The sequence below is a fragment of the Pantherophis guttatus genome, chromosome 3 (genome assembly GCF_059756535.1).
Source record: "Pantherophis guttatus breed Tessera chromosome 3, ASM5975653v1, whole genome shotgun sequence".
Lineage (NCBI taxonomy): Eukaryota > Metazoa > Chordata > Lepidosauria > Squamata > Colubridae > Pantherophis > Pantherophis guttatus.
Window position 1 is genome coordinate 641,788 of NC_142065.1, and position 21,944 is coordinate 663,731.

The window sequence follows — 21,944 nt, forward strand, 5'->3', positions numbered from 1 at the left end:
ATAGAATAACAGAGCTAGAAGAGACCTTGGAGGTCTTCTAGTCCAACCCTCTGCTCAAGTAGGAGACCTTACACCATTTCAGAGAAATGGTTGTCTAATCTCTTCTTAAAAGCCTCCACTGTTGAAGCACCCACAACTTTTGTTCCACTGGTTAATTGTTCTAATTAGTGCTGTTACTAAGGCAGGCATCCCCCATCCCATTCCTGTGGGGTTCGGCTTTTCTTTCCAAGTTAAGCCTTTTGCGCTTGTTTCCGTGAAATTTCTTTCTGATATTTAATAATAATAATAATAATAATAATAATAATAATAATAATAATAATAATAATAATAATAATTTTATTTATATACCGCCCTTCTCCCGAAGGACTCGGGGTGGTGTACAGCCAAGATTAAAAACATAAATATACAATATCATAGTTAATTAAAATCATTAAATAGTTTTGGGCAAATTTTAAAACCCAATATTAAAACCCAAAGTTAAAACCCAATTTAAAATCATTCAGTTAGACAGCCCCGCCTGTCAGAACAGCAGGGTCTTGAGGGCACAGCGAAAGACCCAGAGATCAGAGATGTTACGAATATCCGGGGGCAATTCATTCCAAAGGGCAGGAGCTCCGACAGAGAAGGCCCTCCTCCTGGGTGTCACCAGCCGGCATAACTTGGCCGATGGTACCCTGAGGAGTCCCTCTCTGTGGGAGCGGACTGGTCGGTGGGAGGCTATTGGTGGCAGAAGGCCAAACACCGGCCTATGATGGACCCCGCACAAAATCTTCTAGCAGTTTGATCAAAGCCATTTGTCATTTTAAAGCCAGCTGTTTATTGGAGGTGGAGGCCCTTTGACAGCTGCATGCAACGAAGTTTCATTTTAATGTATGCCGATCAGTGTACATTCAGTGACAATAAAGTTATTCTGAGTCTATCGTTCTATTGCCTCGCCATGCAGGTGCATTTATTGATTTAAACTTATTGGCCACCCAGCTCCAATGGACTGACTTTAACCTCACTTTTAAGGAAAAACGTGTCAAATGTTTTGCTGAAACTGCGAAGATGGCACACCCACCATCGAATAAAGAGATGTCCTGATAACAGAGAAAACTGTTGTTTTCAGCCGTTCTGGAAAGACCTGTTTTTCAGTTCAGGTGATTTCCAGGCAGGTGAGTCTCAAAGGTTACGGCCATTGGTTTCCTAGAGAATGTCTCGGCTTGGCTTTTCTGCCTGGCTTCAAAGTCAGTGGAAGCTGGGCTTGAACACGGGGTGGGGGTGGGGGTGGGGAGGAAGGGGGATGAAGCCTGGAGGCCGGTGGGTTTTCCCCGCTCTCCCCAGCCCACTTTGCCCGGCAGAGTGTCAGAGAATTGTGCAGCAAGTGTTCAAATGAAGTCAGAGACACTGACACAAATGTGTAGTTTTATATAAATAAATATGTTTAGCATTTATTATATTTACTGCAGACAATATAGTCAGGCACACAGGAGCATCATGAGGTTAAATCAAATACAGGTAGTTCCTCGACTTAACGACTGCAATTGAGCCCAAAATTTATGTTGCTAAGTGAGACATTTGTTAAGTGAGTTTTGCCCCATTTCACGGCTTTTCTTGTCTCGGTTGTTAAGTGAATCATTGTACTTGTTAAGTTAGTAAGGTTGTTAAGTGAATACAGCTTCCCCATTGACTTTGCTCGTCAGAAGGTCACAAAAGGGGATCACGTGACACCCCCCCCACACACCCCGGACACTGCAACTGTCATAAGTCCACGCCAGTTGCCAAGCCTCTGAATTTGGATCACATGACCATGGGGATGCCGCAACGGTTGTAAGTGTGAAAAACAGTCATAAGTCACTTTTTTCAGTGCCTTTGTAACTTTGAACGGTCACTAAATGAACTGTTGTAAGTCGAGGACTACCTGTAGCATACAGAGCTCAACAGAAGAAAAAAGGTGGGGGGGAGGAAAAGGGAAACGCCCCCTTTACACCCCCTTAACCAATCATAGCACAGGTTGCCTCATGATGGAGCTGGCAACCTCCAACCAATCAACTATATATTGGTTCGATTTATATGCCGCCTTTCTCCGGAGACTCAGGGTGGCTTACAATGGTTTTTAAGCAATAGCCTTCATACTTTTGTGTATACCTGCTTAGTAAGGCTTTTGGGCCCCCCCAAGCGGTGTTCTTTTTTATACAAAATCAGCTTATTGCCCCCACAAACTGGGTCCTCATTTTACCTACCTTCGAAAGGATGGAAGGCTGAGTCAACCTTGAGCCTGGCGAGATTTGAACTTGCAGTAATTGCAGGCAGCTGGTGTTATCTTAACAGTGCTTTAGTCTGCTGCGCCACCAAGGCTACTTCTGCTGGCTCTGAAATTCTGGGAGTTGAAGTCCACAAGTCATAAATGGGCCATCCTTCCCCACCTCTGATCTAGCTGGCATCCCTGTCCCAAAATTCCGTCGGAAAAGCGTTGTGCAGAAAGAATGCGTTAAAGTGACATCTACGAAACCACACCTATTATATGGCCATCAACCTTCAACAGAATTGGAAGGGACCTTAGAGGTCTTCTAGTCCAACCCCCTGCTCAGACAGGAGACCCTATACCATCCCAGGCAAATGGCTGCCCAGTCTCTTCTTCGAAACCTCCAGTGATGGAACCCCCACAACATCTTGAGGCCAGCTGTTCCACTGGCTGATTGTTCTGTCAGGAAATTCCTCCTTGACTGTGGGCTGCTTCTCCTTGATGAGTTTCTGTCTGTTGCTTCTTGTCCTGCCTTCAGGTGCATTGCTGGCTGTGGAATTCTGGGATTTGAAGTCCACAAAGTTGCCAACTTTGGAGACCCTTGGTCTAAGCAGAAGAGCAGTCCTGGAAGGGGCTGCCTGGGTGGGCGCCAGTCTTGGGAGGAGCCCTAAGGGGTCCGGTGGGCGTGGGAACTGCTCAGCGTTGGGGGTGTGGGGAACAGCTGGGTGTCAATCATGGTAACTGCAAGAGAAGGGACAGGGCGTGAAGCCAAAGTCCTGCGTTGCCCCTGCGTCAGCCCTGCTCCTCTTCTGGCTCTGCTCCCAGCTGGCTCTCTTGACCAGTGCAGCATCCTGGCCTGTGGCGCCTCTCTCTGGCAGCCTGGTATCTCTGCACCTGCTCTCCCCAGCCGCAGCCCAAAAGGGCCAAACTCTTCCCCAGGGGAAACCAGAGGAGGGCAGCTTTTTGGGTGCAAGCAGCTGCCTGCCAGACCTTCCTGTTGGAGCACAGAAGATAGGAAAGTCCAGATGGATCTGAGCACGGACAGTTCACTTACCAGGATGGGGAGAGGCCTTGAATTGGACCTGGTCCTCGCCCTGGGCGGTCCATGGATGGAATGGAATAGAAGAGAACACCAGAATTGGAAGGGAGAATAGAATTAGAATTAGAATAAATATGGAATAGAATATAGAATAGAATATAGAATAGAATATAGAATTAGAATTAGAATTAGAATTAGAATTAGAATTAGAATTAGAGTAGAACAGAACAGAATAGAACAGAATAGAATAGAATAGAATGGAAAGGGACCTTGGAGGTCTTCTAGTCCAACCCCCTGCTGAAACAGGAGACGCTCTGCCATTCCAGACCAGTGGCTGTCCAGTCTCTGTCCAGTGGCTGTGGGAGTTGGGGGGCCGGCCCCACCACCCGAGCCAGCACTTGTCTGCCTTATTTAGTCGCTGCCCCATTGCCCTCCTCAGCAGCTTTCCTTGGGCATGTCTATTAATAGGGGGGAGGACTCCAGCTGCTCCTGCCTGTCAGGCCCCGCCCTCCTCAGGAATTGGGCTGCCCCGCCCCAAATAGGCCCCCAACTGGGAGGGGAGGATCTTGCTGGTTGGCATGCAGCACCTGCAGGGGGTTCCTTGTCTCCCCCAGGCTGCCCAGGTTGCCTGCTGGAGTCCAAAACCGCTGGCCTTCTCCCCCTCCCAGACGCAGGGGAATGGGAAACAGGATCCCCCATAAACAAAGTGGGGCTACGGGGGTGGGAGAACGGGGGCTGCGACATCCCTCCCTTCCCACCCCCTGCCATGCAGAGTTCATGGGGGGGGGGGCTGCTGAATTGCTTTATTCCTCTAACACTCAGTGAGCCAGTTTCCCCCCCAAGTGGGGGTGGGGTGAATTTAGGCCACCTCTTTGGGGCTACAGGATGCAAAGATGGGGCAGAGCAGGCTCAAGTCTATTTTTATTCTGTCCAGGCTTGGGGGGGGAGGGGAGGGTGCAGAAGGACAATTCCTTGCAATGCCATCTGTCTCAAATTGTGGGGAAGAGGAGGGGGCCACAGGATTAAGTCCTTCCCCCCACAGGACTTGCATTGCCCCTCCTGTTCTGCCCACCCCCACTTCCCGGCCAGGAGAACCTTGGCTAAATTTGGTAAAATGCCCGGCTGACCAATCGACAGGTGAGGCTGAAGGCGATTGGCCCCGGCCAGGGCTGCCTCTCCTGGTGCCCAATCGGACGGGCCGGGGGGGGGCCCTGCCGGGCTGGGGTACAAATGGGGCCGGGTGGGTGGTGGGGCAGCTTTTGCCATCTGCTCAGACCGGAGGGGGATACCGAGGTTCTGTTCTGTGGGTGGCTCTGGGGTGACACCTGCCAACATGGTAAGCATGGTAAGACCACGGGCACGAAGCCCGTTTAAGGACGGCGCCAGGACGGTTGGAGCTGGACCTCCTGCCAGGATGCCGGACAGGACCGTGGACTGTGCACAGATGGCCGGCTGGACTGGTTGGTCGAGTGTCCGATGGGACAAGCCGGCCCCGGGGCCCAGGGCCAGCACAGATGCGGCAAGGAAGCTGCCAGGACACAAGCAGTGCTCTGGCGGAGCCGCTCTGTGTGAGGCCGGGGGGCACCGCGACCCGTTGGCTGAGGCTGCTGGGGCGACTGGGGGGTGGAGGGCAGGGCGGGCCGGGCCGGACTGGGGAGGCCGGGCAGGGTGGCGGTGGGGGAGATAAGGAGTGAGGTCTGCTGCTTGGGTTGACTGAAGTGGGTAGGGGAGGGTTTTTTTGAGGGGGGGGAAGGGGGAATCGATATTCCTGGGGGCCTCCAGCGAGGAGGGAGGGCTGCAGAGTCTGCAGAAAGGAGGAGCTGCCTGTGGGGAAAACTGAGCCATGGGTCACGAGGCGCGAGGACCGCCTGGGCATCTCACAGCGTCTTGGAGGAGTAACCCAATCTGGGGGAGGACAGGTGTGGGTCCGGCTGGCAGGCTGCCTGCAGCGCCCCTTAGAAGGAGCTCCCGGCAGCTCCGGCCTGCCTAAGAATAGCCCCTGTCTCAAGAAGCCTCTTGGCTCTGGCCGGCTGCCACTCGCCCAGGGGCCAAGGAAGTGGCCAGCAGGCCTGGGAGAGCAGCTGCCCAGATAGAGGAAGAGGAAGAGGAGGGCAGCCAGATGGTCCAGCCAGGCAGACTTGGAGACTGTCCCCCAGCTCAGGGGCTCTTGGACCTCGACTTAGGGCTCTATCTGGGGCCCCGGCCATGCTTGGAAGAAACCCAGGAAGAGATGATGGGGTCCCTCCCCCCTGCCCTTGTCTGACAGTCCTTCCCCAGAGTGGACCCCCTCCCTGGTTGGGGCTGCTGCTTCCCTCCTTTGAGCCAAGGAGCAGGGGGTGCACAGTCCTGCTTTTGGGGTGAGGAGCCCCCAGTGCCCAAAGCCTTGTCTGCCCCTGTGATCAAAGCTTGGAAGGCAGAGAAGCTGCGAATGGCCCTGGGACTCAGGTCAGCTGGGATGGGGGGGCACTGGTTTCCCCGTGGCAGGCCCCGGCTGGGCCCCCTCCCCGGCCCTCGGTCACCCCTGTGCTTCCCTTGCAGACGGACCAGCAGGCTGAGGCCCGCTCCTACCTCAGTGAGGAAATGATTGCGGGTGAGTGGGCAGGTGGGGGAAGCCATGGAGTGGGGGGGGCAAAGGTGGGCCCAGGACTGTGCTCGGGGGGGAGAGGTGGGGGCCCCCGGGGGCTCTGGAGTGGCTGGCTGGGAACCAGTTCTAGAGCATAGTAGAGTTTGGCCAGGGGATGCTAGTCCTTGATATATGACCACAATTGAGCCCAATTGCTAAGCGAGACGGTCATTAAGTGAATCATGTCCCATTTTACAACCTTTCTTGTTATAATCGTTAAGTGAATCACTGCAGTTGTTAAGTTAGGAATGTGGTCATTAAGCGAGTCTGGTTTTGCTTGTCAGAAGGTCGTAAAAGGGGATCACGTGATCCTGGGACACGGCAGCCGTCATAAATATGAACCAGTTGCCAAGACTCTGAATTTTGGTCATGTGACCATGGGGATACGCCAAGGGTGGCAAGTGTAAAAATGGTCCTAAGTCACTTTATTCACTGCCGTCGTAACTTAGAGCGGTCACTAAACAAACCGTTGTACTGAACGTTTGGGCCTGGGGCCTTAGGGACACCGGGGAGGCCAGTGAGGTTGGGGGCTCTGGCAGAGGCTTTCTCTGGCAGAGGCTGAGCCCCCCCTTGTGCCCCCCCTGCAGAGTTCAAGGCCGCCTTCGACATGTTCGATGCCGATGGGGGCGGTGACATCAGCACCAAGGAGTTGGGGACGGTCATGAGGATGTTGGGCCAGACGCCCACCAAGGAGGAGCTGGACGCCATCATAGAGGAGGTGGACGAGGATGGTGAGAGGGGGCAGAAGACGGGAGGGGGGAAGGAAGAGGGGGGCCCTGGGGAGACCCCCTCCCACCTCCCCTGACTGGGCTGAGACTCCCCACCCCCCTTGCAGGCAGCGGAACCATCGACTTCGAGGAGTTCTTGGTGATGATGGTGAGGCAGATGAAGGAGGACGCCAAGGGCAAGTCGGAGGAGGAGCTGGCCGAATGCTTCCGCATCTTTGACAGGTGGGCCAGGGCGGGGGGTGGGGTCCACTGGTGGGGGGCAGGCCTGCCTTGTGGGGGGACGGGGAGGGTGTTTCTTTGTTTATTCATTAGGTGTTTTATCCTGCCTTTAGCTACATTTCGTATTTCTAAAGCACCCCTCTCTCTCAAAGCGGGATTCTTTATAACTTCAAAGAGGCAAATACGCTTTAAGGATACGCCTCCTAGTCCCAAAGGTGATTCTTTTGAAGACGTTTCGCTTCTCATCCCAGAAGCTTCTTCAGCTCTGACTGGACGGAGGAGAATGGAAGGATTTATACTCCTTCCAGGCAGCTGGTCATTGGCCTCCTTTGAGAGGGTCATTGAGGCCGCTTGGAGGCTTACCTGTGCCCTCAGGGTCGCTGGAGTGGTGCAAATGGTTCCCGTAGTCTGCCATTAGTCTGGGGCTTTCCAGGTCCCAGGCTGGCCTGGTGGTGCTCAGCCCGACAGGATGCGCCCTTCATGCTTCGGGTCAGAGTTGAGCACACGGGGGCAGATGTTTGCTCAGTTTCAACTGTTCTATTCCTTCAGAGGCCTGTAGACTAAAACAGGTGAAGAATGGCTGTGGGATTTGGGTCTGGCTAGTCTAAAGAAAAGAATTAGAAGGGACAGGAGAGCAGCCTTCCAGTATTTGAGGGGCTGCCACAAAGAGGAGGGGGTCGATTTATTCTCCAAAGCACCTGAGATCAGGACAAGAAGCAATGGTTGGAAACTAATCAAGGCGAGAAGCAACCTGGAATTAAGGAGAAACTTCCTGACAGGGAGGACAATTAACCAGTGGAACTGCTGGCCACTAGAAGTTCTGGGTGCTCCATCACTGGAGGTTTTCAAGATGAGACTGGGCAGTCACTTGTCTGAAATGGAATAGGACGTTCTCCTGCTTGAGCAGGGAGCTGGACTAGAAGACCTCCAAGGTCCCTTCCATCTCATTCTATTGCCCCTTTCCTGCCAGGAATGCTGATGGGTTCCTGGATGCTGAGGAGCTGGTGGAGATCTTCCAGCTTTCTGGGGAGAGAGTCACAGAGGAGGAGATCCAGGAGCTGATGAGGGACGGAGACAAAAACAACGATGGGCGGATCGATTTTGATGGTGAGCAGCTCGAATGGACAGATGGACAGAGCTTCTTGGGGCTGACCAACAGCTCCCCCCGCCCCACAGAGGGAGAGAGGCTGTCCCCAGACCCTCAGCAGCCTTTTCCTGACATGGAGTTTGGGACTGTAGGGGCTGAGCCTCCCTGCCACTCTCTCCTCGGGCCCCCTAGCAATTCAGGCCGGTTGGGCACTTCTTTGTGGGGGGCCGCCATCCTTGGCTTCTGGGAGGGGGTGCTCCTCTGCCCATCATTGCTGGGGTGGGCTGACCCATCTCCATCTCCCCCCAGAGTTCCTCAAGATGATGGAGGGTGTGCAGTAAAGCATCGAGACATTCCTGCAAGACCGGCCTGAGGGAGGGGGCAGCTCCCCCCAGCTCCGCTCAGCTCCCAAGGCCCATGCTCCTGTGCCAGCTTGCTCTGCACAGCATAGAGATGCCTCTTCAGCAGAACTCTGGATCCCATCGCCCCCCGCTGTGAAAGCCTGTTTTTAACACTGACACCTCAATAAAGAGCAAGGGACTGTGGAAGCACAGGGGCTGTGGGGCTGAGTTTGGTTGCGGACCCCCCCGCCTCCCCCGCCCAGAGGCTGCCTGGCTAGGGAAATAGGCAACGGACTCCCCGTCCCACCCCCAGCACGTTCTCCAGCAGCCCTTCCTGTCCTCTGAGTGGGCTCCATCATGCCAGGGAGGGGGAGGGGGCACCCAGGGGGGTCACTTACGTTCCCTTTGGGGGAATTAAACCCCATGGAGGGGGAAGGACCGGGGTGGTCTGTGAGGCCTGGGACTCCTGCCCCTCCCTGGGATTCAGGGGAAGCACGTTGTCCGTCTCCATCCCATGCAGGCTGAAGGGAGAAAGCAGGTGGAGAACTCTGCACCAGGGACAGGTAGGGCATCTTGGTGGGCTTGCAGCCTGCAAGTCCAAAGGCAGGGTGGCACGTGGGCACGGCAATGTGCCTGCCAGCCCAAGAAAAGAAACAGGGGAACTAGAAGGGGCTGCTCCATGGTGGCAGTTGAGCTCCTTTGAATAGCTCTGGATCCCCCTTCCTGAGAGTGGGGCACTGTCCCCTCCTCTTCCTGGGGGCGGGGGGGGGGGGCAGAGAAGGCTGTAGACTGAGAGACAAGCCTTCCCTCCCTCCCTCTTTTTTTCCCTTCCTTTCTTCCTCCTATCACTCCCTCCCACTCTTCCTTCTCCTTCCCTTCCCTTCCTTTCCTCCTTCCCTCTTCCTTCCTCCTCTCCATTCCTCCAACCCTCTGCCTATCTCTCCATCCCGCCCTCCCCTCCGGTGCGAGGAGTCTACATAGGAAAACTAAGCAATAAAGCAATAGAACCCCTAGAGAACAACGATAAACGATATGAACTCAAAAGGATTCCCAGGTGGTTGTAATCCAGCTCTCTCTCAGCAAATCCCCACCCCCACCCCCTGCGAGAATTTCACTCATCTACTGAAGCACCTCAGGGAGGGGAGGGTCCGGATCGAAGGGGCGCACTGCTTCCGCGCGAACGGTTTAAGATGAACCGGCCCCTCTCTGGCCAGAGTCACCTGAGAAGACAGTCCAAGGGAGGTGGGGGTGGGTGGGGTCTCAAGTCCTCAAGTGATGGGCAAGGACCATTTCCTCCAGAAAGGCAGTTTTCTGGCTCCTCCTGCAAGGCAAAGCTTGTGGCTTTGGCTGCGAGATTCTCCTAGCAAGGGAAGGTCTCCCTAGACCTGCCTAGAACCTGAGCTAGAGGGGCTTCACGTGAAAAAAATGTGAATGGGGTTGAAAAGGGAAGGTGAATTCTAAAGGCTTATGCAATTATACCCTGTGGGCACTGGAGTCCCCGGGGTCAGATGATCGCCTTTGGCAAGCCAACTCCAGGGGGAAGCCAGAACTCACTTAGAGTGGTCGGAGATTTGAGGACCACCACAAAACAAGCAACCTTAAACTGGAATTCTGTAGCCATTGGGAGGTCTCCAACCTGGTCTCCCTGCTCTCTCTGGTCTGCAGAGCGATTTGGAGATATTGCTACCGCCCCTTCTGGGGTTCTGGGAAAAAAGTGGGGAAAAAAAATCACCATGGTACAATTTCCTGTCCATGCCCCATCAAGGCAGGAGGGTAGGAGTATCGCTCTTTTCTCAGTGCAGCTAAACTAGCTAAAAAACAAGGTTTATTTAAAACAAAAATATAAAAGTACTTCACCTGTATCTTTAAATTCTAAAATTGTAGACACGGAAAGGTGTGGGAGATATTTAGTACCAGATTGAATTAAATAGCAGCTAGCAAGTGTTTAAACTGAAAACCCCAAAAGATCACAAGATGGTGACAATCCACTACAAATGTCTCATTTTTCATATTATGGCAAATGACAAACATTATAAAAGAATATCATGGACACCCAACATCTATTTCTCCATTTTGTCCAGAGGAATAAGTAGAAATGTAAAGATGAAAATTCTAGTGCAGCTCCCGCCCACACTTTTCCCTTTCCAGCCAATGCAGGGGAATTCAAAATTACAGAATAAGTTGGTAGGGACCTTGGAGGTCTTCTAGTCCAACCCTCTACTCAAGGCAGGAGACTTGGTACCATCAGACAAATGGTTGTCCAATTTTTTCTTTAAAATCTCCAATGTTGGAGCAGCCACAACTTCTGGAGGCAAGCAGTTCCACTGATTAATTGTTCTCACTTTCAGGAAGTTTCTCCTTAATTCCAGGTGGCTTCTCTCCTTGATCAGTTTCCATTCATTGTTTCTTGTCCTGCCTTCAGGTGCTTTGGACAATAGGTGGCCCCCTCTTCTTTGTGGCAACCCCTCAAATATTGGAAGACTGTCATCCTGCCACCCCTAGTCCTTCTTTTTTTAGACTAGACCGGGGTCAGCAACCTACGGCTCTGGAGCCGCATGTGGCTCTTTCACCCCTCTGCTGTGGCTCCTTGTCACTCAAAATATGTGTCACAACCGCCAATGTGCGACACCTGCCGGCACGCAATTTATTGAGCTTTTCAACTCCTGGTAGGCCAACCATGGATAAATCCAAGAAAAGTTTCAGAAGAAAACATAACATTTAATTCAACTACATCTGCTAGTTTTGTGGCCGCTCAAGAAACAGTCAGGCACAGGAAGGGTTTCGTGGCTCCCGGTGTTTTCTTTTCTGTGGGAATCGGGTCCAAAGGGCTCTTTGAGTGTTTAAGGTTGCAGACCCCTGCTCTAGACCTACCCAATTCCTGCAACCGTTCTTTTTGTTTTATCCTCCAGTCCCCTCATGGTCTTGCTGGCTCTTCTCTGCAGGCTTTCCAGTTCATTGAAACCCATTCCCAAACTCAAACAGGCATCATTTTATAAAAACAAGAGACGTTTATTTATACATTAACACCAGGAAAAAAAGCCAAATAAAACTTTAAAATGACCTATAATACAATAGGGGCCAACATACAGAAAATACAAGGATAAAACAGAAGAGGGAAAAGACATTATCTCCCCCCAGGGCAAAGTGGTGCTGCCTGGGAAGGACATCAAGTATTCTGGCTCTTCATATGTTTTTGGTAGGATTCATGGAGGCGTTTTTTGTAGGCTGTGTGGAGAGACAAGGGGAGCAGATTAAGGGCCCCCGAGATGAGGCAAATTCAGCCAAGGGTTTTCTGGGCATCAAATCCGGTTCCCTTCCCCTCCCCCATCCCCCCCAAAAGCTGGGCAAAGACACAAAGACACGGTCGTTCTTTGTACAATTGTGTAGAATTGTGTACCTGCTCACCTCCCCATGCAATTGTGCAGCTGTAAAAACTATACGTGTAGTCCTCGACTTACGACCACAACTGAGTCCCAAATTTATGTTGCTAAGTGAGAAATGTGTTGAGGTTTGCCCCATTCTGCAACTTTTCTTGCACCACGTTGGTTAACCGAATCACTGCAGTTGTTAAGTCAGTCACACGGTTGTTAAATGAATCTGGCTTTCCCGTTGACTCTATTTGTCAGAAAGTTGGAAAAACATGACACCCCCTGGAAGACTCTGTGACCGTCATAAATATGAAGCCTTTGCCAAGCATCCGAATTTTGATCACGTGGCCATGGGGGAGGCTGCGATGCTCATAAGCGTGAAAAATGGGCATAAGCCACTTTTGACAGTGGAGCCGTCACTAAATGACCTGTTGTAAGTTGAGGACTACCTGTACAGTAAAGTCACCCAACTGCTTTCCTACATAAGGCAGGACTAGAACTCCCCGCCTCGTGGTTCCTAACCTCCCAGTCCAAATTGACTCACCGGCTTGGTTCTTCCAGAGTTCAGCAGCCTCTGTGTTCAAAGGACTTTCCACGTTCGGCTCTGAAGTGGCAGAAAAGGTCCAAAAACACTTTTGGTAAAGAATCAAATTCACCTCCTTCCTCCCTGCCACCGTGGGACCAGGAAAACCCTGCTCTGCCAGGGAGGGTGGGTGGGCTTGGCATCACCCCTGGCACAGGGGCACTGCGTGGCATGGCTGTTCTGCACGGAACCAGGAGCCCCTTCCAGGCCATGGAAGCCCTGGGGCGGCACCCCTCCCTTTCCATTCCACCTCTTGGGGTGCAGCTCAGATGCTCCAGTGGGAATTCCACAGTGGGTGGTGGGGGGAGAGAAATCCTCCTCCTGCTAGCCCCCACCCTTCCAGGACCCTCTTGCTCCTCACCTCCCAGTAAGCTCTGGATGGAGAGCAGGATGGTCCGGACGTCATAGAGAGCTGACCACTTGTCCTTCAGAATGTCCAGACAGATATTGCCCTGAACGTCGACGTTGGGGTGGTAGCAGGGGGTGAGGAACTTGACGGTGGGGGCGTTGTAGGGGTACCCGCTGGGGAATTCCAAGGACAGCTTGTACCTCAGGTCCTCATAGACCTGCACTTGGAAGGGGAGGGGGAGGAGAAAAAGGTCAGGCAAGGCATGGGGGAAGGCAGGACCCCCTCCGTGCCCCTCCCCCCCAATTTTACTGTCTGGTCCCTGCTAGTTTCCTCCACCTCCCCTCTTCTGCTTGAAAGCCCTTTGCCCCCCGAGTGCAGCTGGTCTTCCGGTATGAAGCAACACCCGGCATTCTTTGGGGTGTCCCATTTCTGCAAGCTGGAGGGGGCATCTGCCCAGAAACCCCTCCCCCAGCAGCCACAGAGAGGGTTCTGGCTGGACAAAGGAGGCTTCTCTTCCCCCAGGAACTCCAGATGACCACAAGGGACCCCCACCCCCGACGCCCGCATACCACCACCACCACCTGAGCGCTTCCTTGTGGCCTTCAGCGCTTGGCCTGGGTGGCCTCTGTCTTTGCAGAGCGTGAAAGGCTGCCCTCCCCCCCCCCCCGGGCGCCACTCACCGTCCCAGCCACGCCGTTGATGGTCCCGATCCACTTGAAGAGATTGTCCGACTCCGGGAAGGCGGAGATGCCGTGGTCTCCGGACATCTGCGAGGAAAAGCCACGCGGGGATCAGAGGCGCCCAGGAACGGCGGGCGCTTGGAAAGAGAAGCGGGACCGGAGAGGCTGGCAGACGGGAGAGACCCCCACCCCCCCGCCTCCCCCCGGGCAGCCTCACCATCAGCGTCATCAGCTCCTGCTGCAGCCTGCGGGGGGCGAGAGAGAGAGAGAGAGAGAGAGAGAGAGCGGTTAGCGCCGGGAGCTGCTCCCCGACCGGCCCGGATCGGCCGAGGGAGGCGCCGCACGTGCCCGGACCCCCAGCCGCCCCACCTGCTGCGGACCGAGCCCCGGGCGGCGCCCCCGCCGGGTTCGGCCGCCTTGCTGGGGGCGCGGGCGACGGCGCCGGGGTCGTCGTTCTGCGAGGCCATGGCGGGCGCGGGGAGAGCTCGCTCGCTCGGTCGGTCGGGCTGGCGCGGCTCTTCCTCCTCCTCCTCCTCCTCCTTCTCGGCGGCGGCCGCTGCGCGAGTTTGAATGTTGCAAAGCTGCCGCGGCGCAGCCAATCGGCGGCCCCCTCGCGTTCGATCTGCCCAATGGCGGCGCGCGCGCCCGGCGATTGGCCGCGGAGGCCTTGCTCCGAAAGGCGTGGGCGGGGCCTCCTCCCGGGGGCGGCCTACCTCGCAGGGCTGTTGCGAAGCGGACCCGGGAGCGTCCGGCTTTCCCTCCGGCCACGGCCGCTCTGCGGGGACCCGGCTTCTCCCCCTGCCCGGCCTGCCTTTCCCTCCTGTGTTGCGGGGACCGGGGAGGGGGGCGGCGGCAGGGGATGATGGGAGGCTCCTCTCTCCCCTTTTGGACCAGGGCTGGAGATGGGCTTTTCCTGCACGGAACGCGGCTCCCAGGCGGTCGCAAGAGAGGCGCTTCCCCGCTCCGTCCCTGGCTTTTCAGCCCCCGCCTCATCCCGCCCCCACCGCTTGGTCTGAACAGCGCTCAGGGGAGGGGGACGAACAGCCGCGCCAGGCTTAACCCAGTGGAAATAATGGACTGCCGTGTCCAGGGACGCCCCATCCTGTCGACTTTGAAGATCTGTGGATTTCAGAATTAGAATGGGAAGAGCTGCTAGGGTCCTCGGAGGGCTTCTCCTCAAGCAGGAGAGCCCGTGGTTCCATCTCGTCCAGGCTCTTCTTGAAGGCCTCCAGTGATGGAGCGCCCACAGCTTCTGCTCCACTGGTTGGTTGTCCTGGCGGGAAATTTCTCCTCACTTCCAGGTTGCTTCTCTCCTTGATCAGTTCCCATCCCTGGTTCAACTCCCAGAATTCCCCAGCCAGCTAGGTGCATCAGCCGAGTCAGACAAACAACCAAGGGCCCAGCCTCCCTCGGTCTCTTGCCTGCTGCACCTGTCGTGCTCCAGTCTGCTAAAGTAGTTCAGGGGTCTCCAATCTTGGCAACTTTAAGCCTGGGGGACCTCAAAGCTGGCTGAGGAATTCTGGGAGTTGAAGTCCGCCAGGCTTAAAGTTGCCAAGGTTGGAGACCCCTGAACTAGAGGGCTTTCTTTGGGAGGGGGCAGAGAGAAGGGCTGGGGAATGTGTCAAGGGGCCTCAACTGCACACCAGTATCGCATCCCAATCAGCTGGGTCTCCTCTAGCAGCTTCATAGGGATGCGGTAAAGCAGGGAGAAGCCAGCGCTGTTGCTCCTGGGACAGCCTCTCCTGCCCCACCAATGCAGAGCGGAAGGAGAGGCAGCTCCGCCCCCCAACATCCACCTGGAGAGAAATGAGTAAGGGGTCCAGGTCGTTCTTGACTTTCCCATCCCCTGCAAGAGCCACAACGGCAGGACTGATGCCACAAGCCGAGCAAGAAAGGAAACACACAAAAGCTACTGCTGGTGCAATGTTTAGAATGCAACCTTTTAACTTGGGCACTAAATGGATGTGGATGACAGCAGGCTAAGGGCTGCTCCGGGGCCACGGGGCCCCTCTGCACGCCAGGGAGGGAGCCCCTTGCCCTCCAGCCCTTGCCAGCTGCTTCCCACCACCCGCTCGACCCTTCAAGGAGCAACAAAAGTTCAACCAGAGGCATTTATTCCTTCTACATCCTCCAACAAGCAAATACAAGGTTCCCAATATACAATCAGGAAAGCGGAGGGGCGCCTGGTGGGATCCTGTGCAGGGAGAGGGCTGAGGGGAGGCTGCCCCCCATCCCGGGCTTCCCAGGAGCAGATGAGGGGCAGGATTTGCTGGCCGGGCCTGGTCTAAGTCTCCCGCATTTCCTCCGGCAGGGAGGGCGGCTGTTGCTGCGGCAACGGCTGCTCCCCTTCGCTGCGGAGCGTCTTCATGTATCTCTGCATCTTCCCAATCATCCAGGAAGGGATGGTGAAGGGCTTCAGCTCGTCAAGCTTCAGCTCCTGGGAACCCCTGGGGGGAGGAAGAGGAAGGAGGGAGGAGGAGGGAGGAGAAAGAGAAACAGGAAGAGCAGAGGGAGGAGGACGAAGGAGAGGAAGAGGAAGGAGGGAGAGGAGAAAGGAAGAAGAGGAGGAAGAGAAGAGGGGCAGGAGGAAGAGGAAGGAGGGGGAGGAAGAGAAGAGGGGAAGAGGAGGAGGAGGAAGTAGGAGATTGTGTTCAAGAAGGCCGGGACTGACAGCTTCTTAAAGGGACAGGAGCTGACCTACACTTTGCCCCACTCTGGCCTCCTGGGAGTGGGATGGGCTCCCCTGCCTCCCTGAGCCTCACCTGTACTCGTCACTGGCTGCCAGGTCCTGGATGTCCTCCTCCAGCAGGAGGTAGGCCTGTGCAGGGAGAAGGGGTGGGGGAAATCAGAGGAGGCGGGCCTTCTGGCCCCTCCTGGCTGCAGGAGAAGCACTGGAGAGCAGCCCATCATCCTTTGACCAGATTCCCAGGGCCATTGGCCCCCCCTCCCATTCCCCCCCCACTGACCATCTTCCCTCCGGTGGCCCTCATGTACTGCTCCTGAGCCAGCCAGTGCTTGTCTTGGGGGTCTGCCGCGTACTGGGGAGAAAAGAGAGGGAGGGGGAGGAAGAAGTGAGGAAGCAGCAACTGCCCCAAGCCTTGGGGTCCCTTGGGGATAGGTGGGTGGGGGTGAGGCAGGGCTCTCCAAACTCGGAAACTTTTAAGACCTGTGGACTTTATGGCTGGCTGGGGAATTCTGGGAGTTGAAATCTGGAGAGCCCTGCGCTGGAGGGGAGGGGGAGGGGGGGGAAGGAAATGCAGCAACCCCTGGCATGATTCAGCCAAGGAGGCGGACGCTGGCCTAAATCAGGACGGACATCTCTGCAGGGGAGCCACGATGCGGAACAGGAATGCTGACTAAGCCAAACCTCAGCCTGCCACTCCCCATCTAACGACCCTACATGAGCCTGGGATTATGGTCGTATGTTGTGATGGTCGTTAAGTAGGTTGCCATGTGACCTCACCTGAATTTACAACTTTTACGGCAGCTGAGTGAACACAGCTGTCGTTAAATGAACCCATCACAGGCAGTCCTCGACTTACACCAGTCTATTTAGCGACTGTCTGAAGTTACAACGGCATTGACAAAAGGGACTTATGACCACTTTCACACTTATGACCGTTATAGCACCACCACCCCGTCATGTGATCAAAATGTGGATGTTTAGAAACTGACTCCTAGTTATGTCGGACGCAGCGTCCCTTTGCAAAGTTCTGACAAGCAAAATCAATGAGGAAGCCAGCTTCACTTAACAACCGTGGCAAGAATAGTCCTAAAATGGGGGCAAAACTCACTTTACAACTGCCTCGCTTAGAACAGAAACCTTGGGCTCAATTGTGGTTGTAAATCGAGGACTACCTGTACTCAATGAGCATGTTTTGCTGGGAGCAAATGCTGATTTCTGGCAAAAAAAAAACCAAAAACCCCTCCAGAAATGGCAGCCATAGGGACCCTGCCACAGCCGTAAATGCTGGCTGGCTGCCAAGTGCCCAAAATGCTCTCTTGGGTGGGGGTAGGGGACGAGGGTGGGGGGGGGGGGGGCGTAGTGGCCCTCAGAACTTCCAAACCATGTTAAATCCCTCTGGGCGGTCCATCGGTCATAACTCCAAATACCTGTTAATCAGAGGCCAACTTCTGTCCTCTGCCTGTGACCTGGTGGCCGAGGAATCGTGGCATTCTTGCTGAAAGCGCTTGGCAGGGTCCTCCCTGGGGTGTGTTCGTAAATTAAGGAATGCCCCCTCCCCCCCAGTGGCCAGGAAGATCTCCCCCATCCGCCCCCAGGAAAGAAACCACACTGACCTTGAACAAGTGGGGGTGCTTGATGTAGAGCCTGCCTCTGGTGCCCCCCATCCCAAGGGCCCTGAATCCAGAACGGGAATAGTTAAAGTCTGCAGCGGTTAAGGGGCAACACCCCCCTTTGAAGAAGCATTAATAGGTAGCTGGCTCCCCCTTACTTGTTTGCTCTTGACCCAAGAACGAAGCTCGTGGTCTCCGTGAGGCGTAGGGGGTCCCACTGCAAGGCCAGAAGCGAGTGGACACGAATCAGTGACAGGCAGGAACTGACCAGAGGCCCCTTGGTCCTCTCGGGTGGCTCTCTGGGTCAGTGGCCTTGCTGATGGGTGGGGCCCAGGTTGAGAGGCTGCCTCCCCTCCCCAGGGATGGCTTTGCAAACTCAAGGGGGCTGTGTGTGCCCAGCGTACCTTCGGACCGTCCCTCTGCACTGGTTCACAGGATTTACTCTTCCCTCTGAAAGCAGAGAGGGGGGGTCTTGGGAGGTGGCCAAATCTGCATCGTGTGCTTGTCCTAACGAGGGAAGAACCTTCCTTGCTGCCCCTCGATGCCATAACTGACTGTGTGCCGGACTCGAATCCAACCCTCCTTGTAAAAGGAATCCCACCCGTTTCCTGACTTACTCCTCCTCTTATAAGCGGGTGTTTTGGCCGGAGGGGCATTCTCAAGGCTTCACTGGGGAAAAGGGCAAACACAGGCCAGAGCAGCTCCCCCCCGCCCCTCCCCCTCACCATAAGGCCCTGTGTGGAATCCCTACTCACGTGCTGACACCTGAAGCACCACGGTCACCAGGCTGGCTCTGTCCTGGCGGTCTCCCCTTCCTCTGCCAAGGAGAAGAGACCCTCATCAGTGTTTCCTGGCCGCAGAAAGAGAGCGCCAACCGCCTTCTGTCGGGCGCTTCTCCAATGGCCTACCTTTTTGGGGATGGGGCTCCCCTGCTGGCTCACTTCATCTTCCAGGGGCTTCGCCCGCTGCAGAGAGAGAGAAAGTGGTATCTGCAAAGCGAGAACTACTACCTGCCCCAGGTGTGGGCTCCTGCAGTCTCGCCCTGTGCAGCCAGGGGGCTTCTCCCAGCAAAGAGGCGAAGGGACCCTCGGCACTTTAGGCTGCTCCCGAGCCCAGCTTTCAGCCTTTACCTTGATGGCTGGCACTTCATGGGGAACTCTTGCAATCGGTCTCTTCCCATCGCAGAATAGGAGCTTGGCCTGCAGGGAAAAGAGGATGGTCAGACTGGCACCAGGAGGGCCGATCAGCGTCCACGAACCCCCGAGGCTGGTGGCTGGTGACTCCGGACAGGCCAATGGTCTGGGAAGGCCTAGTGAGCCCCTACTTTCCTTAATTTCAGCAGCTCAGAGATGCACTTTCTATGATCCCCCTATCTCAATACTCCTATTTTATTAGTTTATCAAAATATAAAATGCAGAAATGCAAAGAAAAATGAAAATAATGGGAAAATAGGAGAGAAAAAAGTGTATGGTAAACGGGAGAAAAAAAAAAAGGAAAGGAATTTACTTCCTGCTCCTTTGGCACAGGAAATACGGTAATTAACTTTTGCGTAGTGGAGGAAGTGCCATTTTTTTATTCCTAATCAGAACAGCAGAATAACACAGAGATGGAAAAGACCTTGGAGGTCTCCTAGTTCAACCTTCTGTTCAAGCAAGGACCCCAAACTCATTCAGAGAAATGGCTGTGCCCCATTTAAAAGCCTCCAGTGATGGCGCATACAGAGTTTCAGAAGGAAAGCCGTTCCACTGATTATGGTAATTGTTCTCCCTGTTAGGAAATTTCTCCGTAGTTCTAGGTTGCTTCTCTCCTTGATTAGTTTCCATCCGTTGCTTCTTATCCTGCCTTCAGGGGCTTTGGAGAATAGGTGGACCCCCTCCTCTTTGTGGCAGCCTCTCAAATATCGAAACTCTGCTATCACGTCTCCCCCTAGTCCTTCTTTTCATTAAACTAGACATACCCAATCCTGCAACCGGGTATTATACTCAATGATCTCTCTCGCTCCGCAGCTTGCTAGGGCTCCCCCTAGCCTTTGCCCAAGGAAGACAGAGAGAATTAAAGTGGTGTTTCACTAGGCAGAAAAAGTAGAACCAGGGCCCTCCTTTCACCCAGGGGTGGCTGCCCAACTCTCCCCCGACCATCCTGCACTCAAGAGCAGCACTTTCTTGGAACAGGAGAGTGCTGCAGCTGGAGCCTCTCCCTACCTGCTCCAGGCAGCTGCGACACGTCTCTTGGATGAGCTGCTCTGTGTCCACATCCTCGCCGACATTCTCGCGCACGTTCCCTGCCGCCTTTTGGAAAAACTGGAGAGAAGGAAAGAGCCCCTCAGAGTCAGAAGGCTGAGGACAGAATTGGTGCCCCTCCCAATGGATGCATTTACAGGTAAGTCCCTGACCTACAACCAAATGGAGCCCCACATTTCTGCTGCTCAGCGAGACAGTTGTTCAGTTAGTTTTGCCCCGTTTTAGGACCTTTCTTGCCAGTTGCCTCCTGAAAAAGCACCTTTGGGACTGCCTGTATTTATTTATGGGTTCACCCAGAGGCCGGTCTTATGAAAGGCAACCCTGGCGGATGCATGACCACCCCCGAGCCCACTGCCCCATCATTAGGTCCCCCAGTGCACTCCTGGCCTCCCACTGGGGCACCCACTGCCTGGAGCGGGCGAGACCGGGGCACCTGGGAGGTGTGCGGGGGGGGGGGGCTCCTTTGGCCTGGCAGTTGCTCCCTCCACCAACCCCCTCCCCTCCCCCCCGCAGCCCCCTACCTTCATGTACTTGCCGAAGACTGCCTGGATCTCCTCGTTGATGCTGGGCTGCAGGACGGCGCGCAGGAGGTCCATGGAGACCACGGGGTCTGTGAAGCTGCAGAGGGGGAGGGTTGGTGGCCCCCCTGCCGCCCTTCCCGGAGGCAGCCCTCCCCCCTCCCTCCCAGATTATGGGGGAAGCCCCCGGGAAAGGGCCCTTGGGGAGGGGGCCCACCTGGTCATCATCTGGGATCGCCGCCCGCGCCGCTGCACCAGCCGGTGCTTGATCATGATGTTCCAGGGGCTCTGCGGGGAGGGGGAGAAAGAGGGAGGGGTCAGGAGCGCCCGCCCCCACGCCGGCCCCTCCCCTCCCCCGCAGGCCCCGCCCTCACCGCCGCCCCAGGCTCCCCGTCGGCCCCCGCCGCCGCCGCCTCCTCCTCCTCGTCGTCCTCGGGCTCCTCGTCCTGCGCCGGCGGCGGATCGACCTCCCGGGCGGCCCCCATGCTCAGACCAGCGTCCCTGGCCGCGGGCGCGCCTCTCTGACGTCACCGCCGCGCCACGGCCAGACCCGGAAGCGGCGCGCGTTGCCCGGCAACGGCGGGGTCTTAGTCCCCGCCCCCGAGCGCTTGATCGGCTACCCCCCCATGGGGAAAAGGGAGGGGCCTGGCCGACCCCTGACAGGAAGAATGGGGTGCGCCCGCGGGTCCCCGCTTGACGTTGAGGAACCCTCATAGATTTCCCCCCCCCCCTTCGCCCCGGAGAAAACCCCAGTGAAGGAGACGCCGCCCCCGACTGCTTTGCCACCCCCAAGAAAGGCGGGTGAGGGTCGCGTTTGGCCCCCATGGAGGGTCTCAGTCTGGGTGGCTTCGGGGCCCTTGGGCCTGGAAGGGGGGGGTTGGTACCCCCTGGGCTGCCGTGGGTCCAGATATAGGCGGTCCTCGACTTACGACCAAAATTCAGCTCAAAGTTTCCTTTGCTGAGCAAGACAGTTGTTAAATGGGTCTTGTCCCATTTTACGACCTTCCTTGTCTTCATTTGTTAAGTGAATCACTGCAGTTGTTAAGGGAGTCACACGGTTGTTAAGCGGATCCGGCTTCCCCATTGACTTTGCTTGTCAGATGATCATGTGACCCTGGGACATGGCAACCGTCATAAATACAAGCAGGTTGGGAAGCATCCGAATTTTGATCACCTGACCCTGGGGAGGCTGCAACCTTCATAAGTGTGGAAATCGGTTAAAAGTCACTTTTTTCAGTGCCGTCGTAACTTTGAATGGTCACTAAATGAAAGGCCGTAAGTCGAGGAGTTCCTGTAGTCCCCACTTGTGGGACTAGAGACTATGGAAGGGGGGCAAACGAGGGTTTTTTGCTTCCTGGAAGTCTCCAGAGGGCAGCCAGTTGAGCCAGGAAATGTTCAGCCTGTCGGGCTTCCTCCTGCGGGTTTCTTCCCTTTTTCAAAGAATTGACATGTTTGCTGCAAGAGAGGCATGGCATCAGAAGTCATGAGAAGACAGGCTGTCTCATTTTTTTAAAACGGATGTATATAGCACATAGGTGACTGGAAAAATTATAAAAGTCTATCATAAAATAAAACCACTCAAAACCCCTCCGTCTCCCTCCCACGGCAGGAACAATACAATCAGATTCACCCCTTCATCGGCTCCATCT

At 55.3% G+C, this 21,944-nt stretch overlaps 3 protein-coding genes and 1 long non-coding RNA gene across 5 annotated transcripts; 1 reads left to right on the plus strand and 3 right to left on the minus strand.

Moving 5' to 3' along the window:
• Positions 1-2,854: 2,854 nt before the first annotated feature.
• Positions 2,855-3,633, minus strand: LOC148114445 (uncharacterized). Its single transcript, XR_015732937.1, has 3 exons — positions 3,533-3,633; positions 3,279-3,318; positions 2,855-2,965 (listed from the first exon to the last, which is right to left on the minus strand). It is a non-coding gene; the product is annotated as an uncharacterized LOC148114445 (long non-coding RNA).
• An 882-nt stretch (positions 3,634-4,515) lies between these two features.
• On the plus strand, positions 4,516-8,473 carry TNNC2 (troponin C2, fast skeletal type). The gene is made up of 6 exons (XM_034424179.3): positions 4,516-4,608; positions 5,802-5,853; positions 6,474-6,617; positions 6,722-6,836; positions 7,804-7,940; positions 8,230-8,473. The coding sequence occupies exons 1-6, from the start codon at positions 4,597-4,599 to the stop codon at positions 8,259-8,261; spliced, it is 492 nt and encodes a 163-aa protein (XP_034280070.1). The 5' UTR covers positions 4,516-4,596; the 3' UTR covers positions 8,262-8,473.
• A 2,776-nt stretch (positions 8,474-11,249) lies between these two features.
• On the minus strand, positions 11,250-14,410 carry UBE2C (ubiquitin conjugating enzyme E2 C). Of its 2 annotated transcripts, none has more exons than XM_087888909.1 (6): positions 13,611-14,410; positions 13,459-13,486; positions 13,242-13,328; positions 12,574-12,778; positions 12,174-12,233; positions 11,250-11,486 (listed from the first exon to the last, which is right to left on the minus strand). In XM_087888909.1, the coding sequence occupies exons 1-6, from the start codon at positions 13,706-13,708 to the stop codon at positions 11,428-11,430; spliced, it is 537 nt and encodes a 178-aa protein (XP_087745035.1). In that variant the 5' UTR covers positions 13,709-14,410; the 3' UTR covers positions 11,250-11,427. The 2 variants fall into 2 exon arrangements, with proteins under 2 accessions (XP_087745035.1, XP_087745034.1); XM_087888908.1 differs by having other exon boundaries at positions 11,250-11,876; positions 13,611-13,811.
• A 928-nt stretch (positions 14,411-15,338) lies between these two features.
• On the minus strand, positions 15,339-20,828 carry DNTTIP1 (deoxynucleotidyltransferase terminal interacting protein 1). Its single transcript, XM_034424183.3, has 13 exons — positions 20,670-20,828; positions 20,513-20,583; positions 20,299-20,395; positions 19,739-19,837; positions 18,668-18,736; positions 18,446-18,502; positions 18,293-18,354; positions 17,942-17,987; positions 17,696-17,754; positions 17,541-17,601; positions 16,208-16,279; positions 16,004-16,059; positions 15,339-15,688 (listed from the first exon to the last, which is right to left on the minus strand). Exons 1-13 carry the CDS (start codon positions 20,778-20,780, stop codon positions 15,526-15,528), a joined length of 1,023 nt encoding a protein of 340 aa, XP_034280074.1. The 5' UTR covers positions 20,781-20,828; the 3' UTR covers positions 15,339-15,525.
• Between the last annotated feature and the right edge of the window lie 1,116 nt (positions 20,829-21,944).